At 39.5% G+C, this 12,674-nt stretch overlaps 1 protein-coding gene across 2 annotated transcripts in view; it reads right to left on the reverse strand.

Moving 5' to 3' along the window:
• The window catches only part of AASS (aminoadipate-semialdehyde synthase), a 70,380-nt gene extending 58,314 nt beyond the window's left edge, over window positions 1-12,066 (reverse strand). The window contains exons 1-2 of one of the 2 annotated variants that reach the window (XM_007982735.3): window positions 11,945-12,066; window positions 1,940-2,164 (exon numbers count right to left, since the gene is read on the reverse strand). In XM_007982735.3, coding sequence (XP_007980926.3) covers window positions 1,940-2,149 — 210 coding nt within the window. In that variant the 5' untranslated portion in view covers window positions 2,150-2,164; window positions 11,945-12,066. Of the gene's footprint in view, window positions 1-1,939; window positions 2,240-11,944 lie in introns of both variants that reach the window. The other variant, XM_007982738.3, reaches the window with a different exon arrangement.
• Window positions 12,067-12,674: the final 608 nt, after the last annotated feature.

The raw sequence follows: 12,674 nt of genomic DNA on the forward strand, positions 1-12,674 counted from the left end.
TTTATTTCTAAACTCTGTACACTAATAAAGCCTAAGAGCAGCAGTATCTCAGTAACAATAAACATGCTTAACACCAGATACCAGATCTCGGTTTCTATATACTAAAAGAAATTTAGTCTTCTTGGTGAAATTATTAATTTCCTGATGTGGGGCAGGAAAGGTACAAGGTGAGACTAGGACAATTTGTTATTCTAAGAAACAAGAAAGCTCAAAGATAAATGGATTCATGTCCAAAGGACAGAGAAGCCCCCTTGGAAGGACTCCCACTAACCAATTTTGGGATAATTCAGACATTAAAAAGAATAATGGTAAATGGATTGAATGAAAAAGATCCATGCTTCCAAAATATACTCAAAAAAGCAAAAATTAAAGAAGCGTAATGCAACAGTAAATTAGAGTTCACACTTTGATAAACAATTCAGTTCACTTTAATAAAACAGTACACAACTCATCTTTTAAGCAACATCCTAAGATTCATCTTGTCAACATGAAGATATATATATAAACTCCTCACAACAAGGCTTTAAATGCAATGGTAAGAAAGTTTTTTTTAAAGAAGTATGTTTAAATACTGAATTACAGAATTCAGTTTGGTAAACAGTTCAATGCACTGTAATAAAACAGTTCACAACTCAAAAAATGGAGAAGTAGAAGAGAAAGAAAAGAAAACCTCTTTTCTAAAGAAGAATGTCAGCAAACAAATTTAGGGGAGAGATAAAAAATTAGAAAAGCATCACTTCACAAGTCTCCATGTAAAAACTGATTCAGGCAAAGATTATCAATGGAGGCTAACATAATTCGTTGTAAAGTTATTGAGGAATAGGAACATCACAGAACTTAAAATACCATACCACAGATGACTCAGTAATTACAAAGGATGAAACAGACTTTAACAATGAAGAGCTCTCACTGTAACCACCTCAACCAAGTGGCCACACGTTGCTAACCATGGGACGACCTGATGTTTTGTGCCTTTGATGTGATGCCATGGGAAGAACATATATCACTTATGTTCAATATATAGAATATAACTAGAATATAATCTAATCACGAGAAAACAACCAGATTATTCGTGCCCAGTAGAGGACACTCTGTAAGTCTTGGGCTCTTTTAAAAAGAGTCCATGTCAATATCAATATCATTGAAACAAAATCAGAAAGGGATGTATTGTTCTAGATTGAAAGAACTAAAGACACACAATGATAAAATGCAATAAAGCTTCATTAAACCTCAATTAAAATAAAAGGCATTCGAGCCAATGGGGAATTTGAACATAGAACTATTTGAACTATCTGAACATTTGAACTATATAAGATGATATTATGAATTATTAATTTCTTAGGTATGAAAATAATATTGTAGTTGTGTAGAAAAAACGGTTTATTCTGAGGAGATGCACATCGAAGTATTTAGTAGTAATGAGTTACGATGTCTGTGATTTACTTTAAAATGGTTCAGGAAAGGAAAAGTATATGTATATATGTATATTGCTAAAATGGGAATGAGAGTCAAACTTATACTGTAACATTATTTTGAAGAGCAAGTGGAATGATGAACATGATGGGCCTCCCTCAGAGTGGCAGGCAAGGTGCATTCTCAAAGCAGCATTCTCTAGGTGCAAGAATGGAATCTTGTCCTCCTAGTCCCAGAACCAGGGCTGTACATGAAGGAGAGAATGATTGAAAAATACCATCTCCTAAAAGTAAGTTCTTTCATTCCTCAGCTGGAGTAAGCATAGAATATTTTTAACCAAAAGTAAATTTTTAACCAAAATTTAATTTGGTTAAATTTGGTTAAATTTGGTAATTTTAATATTTTTAACCAAAGTAAAGAAATCAAAATGACACTAGCAAACATTTTATTTTCACTCAGATGCTCCTTAATTTTCATATGCAGGTTCACTTTATTCTCACATATTTTAAACATTGAAAATGCTCACCTTATCATGAATGGCCCGTCGATTCGAAGGCTGTATCAAGACCTTGTATCCCAGATTGGTGATGCCTTTGATGTGCTTGGGAGCTAGAGGGGCCCTTCTCTCCCAGGCATTCACATCCTCCCTCCGGACGGCCAACACAGCTTTGTGGTGAAGACCCTTGGAGAGGCTGACCTCCAGCCTGCTCAGTCCAGTCCTATGGACTCGCAGCATCTTGACACCTGGTGACTGTAAGGGCAATGTAAAGAGCAGAGCAACAAAAGGTGGCAGGACTGGCAGATCAGTTCTGGTCTCCTGAGAAATCTGCAGTAAAATACAACCCGCTCTTTTGAAAACAGACACAAGGTAGAGAAGGAGGAAAGGAAAACTGGGATGTCAAGTGTTCCTTTACCCAAATAAAGCCGAGTTTTCAAAAGCAAGATTATTTAACTACAAAATTTTAAAAAGTATAGAGCAACATATGTGACACTAACTGCTAAGCTAAAATAGCTTTTTAAATACACATTTAAGCAAACATCTATTCACACAAAAGTTTTAGATAAATTAATTTACAGTGCAAATCCAGGAAGATAATAAAGAGCAAAACTTTCAGGTTGGTCCAAATTTTGATGGCATAAAGTTTGAAATCCTTATAATGGTATACAAGGCTCTTCACAATTTAGTGCCAATCTCTTTCCAGTTCAGCTCTGACCATTCTCAAAACAAGTGTTTCTCAGTGTGCCCTGCAGCCCAGTGTCAGTGAACTGTTTTTGTTTTTTTTTTTTTAACTGGTTCACAGAGAGATGTGTACATAAATAGAAAGTAAGCATTTAGAAGCCTTAATACCACATGATCATTTTTATTTATTTATTTATTTATTTTTAGAGATGAAGCCTCACTCTATCAATGCTAAAATGCAGTGGTGAGATAATTGCTCACTGCAGCCTGGGCCCAAGTGATCCTCCAGCCTCGGCCTCCTGAGTAGCTAGGACTACAGGTGCACATCACCCACCTGGCTAATTTCTTTTTAAATTTTATGACAAATTACTGGGATTACAGGGGTGATCCACCATGTCAGGCCACAAGATCATTTTTTCTAGTAATTTATTGTTACTGAATTTTACAAAAGTATTGGTCCTCAACAGATTCAAAATTTAAGAAAACCAATCAACCAAACAAACCTATTCTTTCACCATAGGTGTTAGAAGCTTAAGAAGCAGTGTTAAATCACTCTGCTTCCACCACAGAGTCCAGCCTTACCTTCTCTGTTTCCCTTTGTTGCTCTAAACATGCCAGTTCCTCTTCCTGGGTTTCCTCTCCACACCATGGCCTCCTACTGTTGTATTAAACCCCGACCTGCCTCAACCAGTTTTCCGACTGCTATTCAAGTGAGAAGATTGTGTAATTCATCAAGAAATAGTTACAAAAGGCTTACTATGATAAATGTAATGGGCTTCTCTCAAAGTGGCAGGCAAGGTACATTCTCATGAATAAACTCTACTCAAAGCAGCATTCTCTGGGTACAAAAAGTGTCTTGTCCCCCTAGTCTCAGAACCAGGACTGCACATGAAGGAGAGAATGATTGAAAAATATAATCTACTAAAAGCAGTTCTTTTATCCCTCAGCTGGAGAAAGCATAGAATACATTGGAAATAATACTTTCAACCAAATTAAAGAAATTAAAGTGACACTAGCAAACATTTTATTTTCACCCAGATGCTCCTTAATTTTTCTATGCAGGTTCATTTATTCCTATGCAGAATAAGTCTTATATAAATATTTAAAGCATAAATATCCAGGTTTAACAGTATTCTATCCATCTTCAAATGGTTACCTACGTTTTGTAGCCAAATGTCATTTCAGATGATGATTTGCTGGATCATTTGAACGCTAAAACTTAGTTTTCCATGTAAAGTTGGCAGCAAAATATAAGGATTGAATGATTTTTATACCTTCTAGAATTTCCTACCCATCACTGCTAACATATATAGAAAAGTCTGCATGAAACATATTTCTTTTACATCAGACTGCAATCTTGGAAGAGCACCAACCTGATGGATGGGGAAGACTTGACCAAACAATTAAGCACACAAGTACATTTCCTGGGGGCAAACAACTACTTGCTACCTAGACAGTAAATTTATAGGACACTTTACAACAGAATCAGAGAACAGACCAAACAGCGAAGAGTCCGGCTAAGAAGGCTTTAGGAAGATGGCCAAGAAGAAAGAAAGCTGCACATAGCAAGAGAAACTGCTGATGATTAGGAATTCAGGCATTTACTCCGGGCAAAATATGCATGCAAAATAGATTATCAACATTTCAGTAAACCATTGTTATATACTTCATCTAATTTTTTGTTTATTCATGTGCTTTTGTTTTTAAAATAGACTGCATTAAACTCAATCCCAAACTCATAACATTCAGTCTTCTTGCAGCCAAAAGAAAAACTGCAATGTCCCATAGAACCTGAATCCCTTAGTTCCTAACAAGACCAATTCCAAAGATAGTGATTCCTTTGAACACACACATCTGTCCAGAAATGGTCCCATCTTCCCAGCAGGTGCTGTGTTTCATGAATTCACAGATGACTACATAACCCTGTAACTTTTATTATGAATCGAAATTCTTGACTCCAACAGGAGGAATATGTGCAGATAATTTAATCCCTCCCCTCTAGCCCAAGCTTGAATTTTAACCTCACTCATCCATCACTCAGTAACAATCCCTGCTCCTTCTCCCACCACCTCCTTTGTCTGGGATAGGGCGGGAAAGCAGGAGACACAGACACAGACACAAACACAGACAGACAAGTAACATACACATATATACTTGCAAAGGCCAACTACCTTGGAAGACTAAGGAAAAAGACAGAAGTGCCTGGGACTGAGCTTCAGTTTATTTGGGATGCTACTTTCACTTTCACTTTTTGCATGGAAGGCTTAAATCATAATTTCTGTAACTTTCATAATTTCAATAAATGTAACAGTAGTTACCATTGATTAAGCATTACATGCCAAGCTGTATGCTGAGCACTTTATGGACATCATCTTATTTCCTCCTTGCAAAAATCTTATTAAGTAGATGCATATCCCCATTTTATAGATGAAGAAACTGAACTGGAGTCATATAGGATCTGTTGCTTTTAAGCAGAAGCAGGATTCCTAGTTTAATGTTTAACACCTGGAATTTTCTCTTCTTTGCCAAAGGCTACAGATTCACACCATATAGATCCAACACATGCTGTTAACTCCAGCCAACTCTTGTTTCAGAAAGAAATCAGATCCGTATATATGGCTTTGCCTTCAACAGTTACAGTGAATTAGCGTTCTTCCCACAGCATGCGGTGCCTCTCTTGACTGCTTTTCCTGCTTTATACTGAAAATCATTCCTGAGTACCTGCCAAGACAAATTCTAGATTTCTGGGTGCTTAGAAAAAAAAAGTTTGATTCTAGTATAACTGCTAATTACTGCCTGAACCTTAAAACTTGGCTCAGAATAGAACTTTCAAGATTTACACTTCATTTGCTTCTGAGGTCTTCAAGAAACAGGAAACAGTGAGAATTTCTGAATTGCACTGCAGCTGTCTAGTATTTCATGGCAATGCCAACGGGGGCTGCTTTAGCTTTTTCCGTCCTGGATTTTGTGGTATTTTTAAAGAATATCAGGAAGTAAATTCAATGTATATTTCTGGAATGCCTTCAATGAAGGAAGGAGGGAAGATCGGGGTTTACTCACCACCAGCTCTAGTGAGGTTACCCGACAGTGTTGGTTGCTGATAACAGCTTGTAACACAAGCAAGGAGGATGTAGAAAAGCAGGAGGCAGAGAGGGGAAAGAAAGAGTTAGAAAGAACAAAGAGGAGGAAAATAGAGAAAGAGTAGTGTCACACAGTCAAGGGTAGGGTACAAGACCTTTCCTCTGACAAATTGTAACAGTCTTCCCTTTGTCACATGAGGTTAACATTTCAAATATAAAAATGAAACTCAAAAGATTTCTTCTCTGTTTTTGTAAAACAGAACACCACTAAGGTATACACTTTTATTTACTTACCTAAAACTGATCAGGAATTTGAAATGTCTCTAAAAGTCATGGGAGTATTATAGTGAATTGCAGCCAGATACAGTAGCCCCCGCTTATCTGTGGTAATACATTCCAAGACCCCCAGTGGATGCTTGAATTCTCTGATAGTACCAAACCCTATATATACTATGTGTTTTCCTATACATACATACCTATGATATAGTTCAATTTATAAATTAGGCACTGAAAGAGATTAGCAACAATAACTAATAAACGGAATAATTATGACAATATATTGTGATAAAAGTTATGTAAATGTGGTATCTCTCTCTCTCTCTCTCTCTCTTTCTCTCTCAGAATATCTTAGTGTACTTTATACACCTATTTTCAGACCAGATTGACAGTGGATAACTGAAACCATGGAAAGTGAAAACTTGGATAAGAAGGAACTTCTATGTACTGAGACAGGAAGATAATAGTGAAAGTTGCCCAGTAGCAATAGGAGATCATACTCTATGAGACTGTCTTATCTTTCCGTCTCTCAAGGGAACAAGACTTAATCTTTTAATTTACTAATTACCAACTTTGCAACAAAAACATGAGAATCAGAGGAAAGATCCTGCTTGAATGTTCTTTGTATTTTTTATTATTTTCCAGAGAAGGGAAAGGAAAAAGAGAGAGAGAGAGAGAGAAAGCGAGAAAGAGAGAGACAGAGAGAGAGAGAGGGAGAGAGAGACAAAGACAGAGCTCAGCACTCCATACTTATCCCACCATTTTCTTTCAATGACCATGAGCTCTGCTATGATCACTGAGTACACCATCATTCTAAATCACATGGAGTAACCAAAGCAAAGCAGATTCTGTAAAATGTCTTTATAAAAGATTATATTTAAGAAAAGCCACTCTCAGGACAGAGAATCTCAAGTGTGGTTAGAAAGGTCCTTTCAGAGTGTGAGCAGACTGGTCTTTTGTACAATTACATATATTAATATAAAAACAGCTACTCATTTGCTTATAGCATGAATATTTTCTAATATTTAAATTATAATGAAATCCAGAAAGTTTCTTGATAGAGTTATCAAAATTGTACACGGAATATGGGACAAATGCTTTTGATTCTCTTTAATTCAAAAAATATCTGGGGCCTACCTAAGGTATGCACAGCATGATGCACTTGGTAAAGATATAAAGAAGCAGTAATCCAGTCCCTGCCCATGTTCAGGATTAGTTTTATCTAATTAAATGGTACTGGTCAATATCTGATGGTGAATTATTAATTATTGATTTTATCCAAATATTAGAGTCAAAGTGGGCCTGATAGAATGTAATCTAAAATCTTGTATTACAAATAAGAATAGTGAGGCCCATAGAAATAGGGGATTTTTTTTCTGTTTTATAGAAAGCATTTTCCAAGCCTCTATTATGTATTTTTATAATGACTTATCATAATGGATGTCACAATAAGACACTCTGTTGTTCTCATTGGTGTAACTTTTTAAATGTAACTCAATCAAGATTTTTCTCTCTGCTACTTTCCAGGCAGTATTTATGCCTTAAAATGATGTATTTGGCCAGGCACAGTGGCTTATGCCTACAATGCCAGCACTTTGGGAGGCCAGGGTGGGCAGATCACCTCAGGAGTTCGAGACCAGCGTGGGCAATATGCAAAACCCCATCTCTACTAAAAATACAAAAATTAGCTGGGCGTGGTGGCACATGCTGGCAGTCCCAGCTACTCGGGGGGCTGAAGCATGAAAATCACTTGAATCCTGAAGGCGAAGTTTGCAGTAAGTGAAGATCATGCCACTACACTCTAGCCTGGAAAACAAAGTGAGACTTTCTCAAAAACAAACAAACAAACAAACAAAACCAAATGATGTATTTAATTTTTGCAGTTTTTATAAGAGAAGTGGGTAGATGAAGAGAGCTGAGATTCTCATAGAGCTTTTTAGTCTTCCATCAAATAGCAAAAATTCTTTAAGTCTCTTCAACCCTTCCCATAGCACCAACCCACTCAGAATACTTTTTAAGCTTACAGTTCACCTACCTAAGCAAAACAATGCACAAGCATTACAAGAACTTAAGAATAAACTAAGCGGCCGGCGCGGTGGCTCATGCCTGTAATTCCCACACTTTGGGGGGCCGAGGGGGACGGATCACGAGGTCAGAGATCGAGACCACGGTGAAACCCGTCTCTATTAAAAATACAAAAAATTAGCTGGGTGCGGTGGCGGGCGCCTGTAGTCCCAGCTACTCGGAGGCCTGAGGCGGGAGAATGGCGTGAACCGGAAGGCATAGCTTGCAGTGAGATTGCGCCACTGCACTCCAGCCTGGGCGACAGAGCGAGACTCCGTTTCAAAAAAAAAAAAAAATGAACTAAGCATTGCTCCTCTTAATTCCTGTCACTTCTATCGGTATATGTATCAAGGATCACACATTCATTTCTGAAGAAATTAAGGCCAAATGTTCCAACTTCAATCACCACAGTTAGGAACGTGCTCTTTGTCCATCTGTTTTAGATCTTTAAAATAACTTCACTATGGCATAATTCAGTGACTCAAACTAAAACTATCAAATCACACGGGGGATTTCTCAATGACAAATTATTTGCAATAATCAGGCATACATTGTGATTAAATATTGAGAGACTAAGAATGGAGTAATGTAGTCTTTAGACGAAGAAAATAAGTTCATGGATCAACAGCACTAATTATTTATATTCACCCTTCCAAGTAACTAAAAAAAACAAAAAAACAAACAAACAAAAACAAGTATATATTAAAACGCATGGTTTCTCAAGAAGCCTTGGTGTCTGTAAATAAGTGTGGCAGCTCTATGGCTATGAGTCTTCGTCCACACTAGGTATCCAAACCATAATATATTTTGGAAAGGTTAAAAAGAGTTCCAGAATTAACAGAGCACCAGCTGATGGCCTAGAAGAAATGCAAATCCCTCTCCATTTCAAGGCTTGCTAGAACTAAGCTTGGGCTTGCATTAACACTGGTCTCTATACTTTCACTTCCTGTGCGTGGGTACATTCTTTTAATGCTTCCATGTTAAACCTTTTATAAAATACTTTACCGGATTAAGAAGAAAATAGTAGACTTTGGGGGAGGAGGTCTATTAGTGTTAATTAATGTGGTTTGAGAATTTTCATATTTTCCCCAGCCCATCACCTACTCAAAGTTATCCATAAGCATGACACATATTTCTCCTGGTCTGTAGCTCATAATTTTAGCTTCACTGAAATGGAATACAAAGTTAGTTCTAAATTGGAGTCTAGTCCAAAATGCTTATCTGCTTACTTGTCTGTCTCTTTGCTAAACTGTAAATGTGTATGAATTGTGTTTTACTCATGTCTGTATTCCCAATGACAGGCACATGGGAAAACAGCAAGTGTTTTAAGAAAGAATGAATAAATGAATGAGCAAATTCAATAAACATTATAAAGACCTATGCAGCAAGAAAACAAACAAACAAAACAGACACATGAATAAGAAGAGACTCACATCCCCCCAACCCTGTAAAAAAAAAAAAAAAATTAAAAAAAAATTCTCTATTCTCTTTCAAGAGCTCATAGATCAGCGAACGTTATGAAATATAGTACAGTGTAGCGGGAAAACTTAGACATGGGAGCTGGGACACATAACTAGATGTAGGGTTCCTCCTCTCAACTTCAGTTTCCTTGCCCAGACTAAAATATAATACTAAAGTCCCTTTCGGGCTCCGATATTCTGATTCTATTAAGCATAGTAGTGACTGGACACTGTGAATGACAAAAACGTTAGAAATGTAGAACATAAATAGGCACTCTGACTTTTTAATTTCCAGCTAAAGTACACCAAACAGGGAAACAAAATACCAAAAACACAATCAAGAAAGAGTGGACATTCACTTGCGCTACCTGCATTAATAGCATGGAACAGGAGCCAAGAGCCTGCAACAGAAGATGGATACTTCAGAGGAATACTGGTTTCTCTCCTGGGTTCTTTGGCAGCCAAACTTACTCTGTGACCTTGACTGGCAACTTAACCTGTCTGTGCATCAAGTGCAAAATGAGAGTCATCTGAACCTCTACCTCTTAGGGCTCTTGTGACGTTTAATTGAGCTAGTATGCATAAAGTGCTGAGCATTGCTGTGTGTCATAACCAATAAATTTTAAGAAAAGAAAAAGCCTCCAGTCTTGCCTACTCCTCCAAAGCAAGCACAACCGCCGCTAACATTTCTTTCCTCTGTGGCACCATAGTAAGGCCTTCACGATGGCTCCATATTAATCACCCACCCTTACATTATTTTGGAAAAAAAAATAATTAGAGCCCAATAAGCCCTCTCTTCAACTTCAAACTTTAGGCATGGATGTTCAAGATAAATAAATTACTATTTTAATGTTGTATTTCATCAAATTTAAGACAATTTTTTTTACACATTTTAGCATCTATGATATAGGGATGCATCTTACAATTAATGGCACCTTAGATCAAGTGAATGTGGTAATAATGTTTGGGGGTTATTTCCCATTCCAAATGTTTGTTTCCATCATTTCATGAATTGCATAGAATCTTTTGTGGCCTTACCTAAAAAATTTACCACTGTTTGTAATGTTATTTCTATGAGAAAATTAATAAAAGTATAAATGAAAATAGTGAAAATGTTTTGTTAAATGGTGGTTTCTTACACACCAAAGATCATTTCCAAAATTCTGAACCAAGGTCTGTTAAAGGACTAGTGAGAAAAAAATTCAGTGACAAATAAACCAAAGTTCTGATCACGCCATCGTCATTAACAAGTGAGACTGATAACAAATATGATTATCTGGAGAGTAGGAAAATGATTCTGGTAAATTGGCTTCAATTTTTGTCCACCTAACTCACTTTGCAGAATGGCCACCAGGTTACACAGCCAAGTCATGTAGCCCTAGATTCACTCATCTTCGTGGGAAAAAAAGAAGAGGGGAGTGCAAGGGACAAAATACACAAACCTAGAAACACCAAAGTGCCATCAGTGTTTTGGGGTTTTTTAAATAAAGTATTGGAAAGCCGCAGTCTTTCAGTCAAGGACTTTTTCGTCCTGTGTATAACTACATCTCACAGCTGCACCTTCCCCACTGATGACCCACAACATCAAAAAATGTTAATCCTTGTTCAAGTTACTGAACTCATTCTTCCTCTCGCGCGCGCGCTCTTTCTCTCTCTCTCCCGCTCCCCCCCCACCCCCATTCCCCTGAAATCAGTATCTGAAAAGCACATTTCTTCTTCTGAAGCTGTCAGGATAGACAGACATTCAGCCCCACTCAACGGAGGAGGGTGGGTAAACTGCTTCTCCCCGCGCCCCCTCACGCGCGAGCGCTCACAACGGTCCGCACAGCCCCGCAGGCGCTTAGGAGTTCAGGAAACCCAGACTTGCAAGGCGCCCACTTCCACCCGTCTCCGATCCTTGCTGGAGAATGGGTCTCTGTCTCGGAGAGTGGGCAGCCCGAGATGGACAAGGAGGGAAGTTTGTGATTAGAGTTTGGCTACGCCGGGCGTGGGGAGGGAAGGGGAAAGGAACCTCCCCGAAATTTCCATCCACCGCCCCTCAGCCAGAAGTCCCCTCTAAGCACGCGGTCCAAAAAGTAACAAGGCGTTGTTTCCACAGCTTAAGCAGTTCTTTATTCCCCAGCCACAGCACCACCACTATCCGCCAAAAAAAGAAAGAAAAGAAATCCGAACTGCAATCTCTTGCCTTTCTACTTAGAAATGCTGGAGCTGCACTGACCGCTCTCCCTCCCTTCCTCGCAGTGAAACGCTCTGCGTTTGCGCTCTCCCTCCATTCCTCGCAGGGAGGCCCGAATGGTCGCAGCCTTCTCCCTTCTCTCGGCCCGGCCCGGGTCGCCTCGCCGCACCGGGACCCGAAGGCCAGGCTCCCGGGCCCCTCCCAGCGACAGCCCGAGTCTGGCCCGCGATCTCCAGCGCATCTCATAGGCTAAGCCCACCCGCCCGTCTGCTCAGCTCCCGGGACCTCTCCTCACCTCGTCCGCTCTGGGGCGCCGACTTGTCCCCCGCCGCCTCGGATCTTCTGAGTCGCTGCAGGGGAGGCTCCGAATTCCTAGCAGAAATTGGGAAGGAATCCCGGGAAGTAGGAGGTGTTTGCTCAACTTCTAAGGACGTCACGCCTCTGCCTCCCGTAGCCAATCAGCAGCCGTCCTGCGGGAACAACCTTCTCCTCCGCCAATCGGCGGCCTGGCAGGTGCTACGTCATGCCCGGCCCCTGCTCCTCCCCAAGGTCCTTCTGCCTCTCTGATCTCCGACCTGCGTTCTCAGCTGGGACTTCGAGTTCTCCCAGGATAATTATCGACCAGGTTTGTAACTGTCCGTGGCAGAAGGCCGGCGGGGACAGAAAACAACGAAAATAGTCGGGGCATTACGCGCTAAATATAGGTGCACATCTCCTGGGGAAAAGTTGCGAGTGCCGGTACCTCACGTTTGTTTAGCTATAGGCACTTTTCAAAGCATTTCACCGCCTTGTCACAAGCATATGAAGCCAGATAACAGTTCTTACAACAGTTTTAGAAGCCAGCAAGCAGAGAATCTGAGAAATTAAATCTGAGTGTGTTCGTGTGCATATGGCAATGTCCAATGTTCTTGAAAGGTCCTAACAACGTAGGAGGCCTGGAGGGAGGAGGAAAACGTATTTCATAGACACTATCCCCAGCACTAGGAACTGAAAAATCGTCTGAAGCCCCGCTGTGATTCCCCCAA

The sequence above is a fragment of the Chlorocebus sabaeus genome, chromosome 21, assembly GCF_047675955.1.
Source record: "Chlorocebus sabaeus isolate Y175 chromosome 21, mChlSab1.0.hap1, whole genome shotgun sequence".
In the NCBI taxonomy this organism is placed as follows: Eukaryota; Metazoa; Chordata; class Mammalia; order Primates; family Cercopithecidae; genus Chlorocebus; species Chlorocebus sabaeus.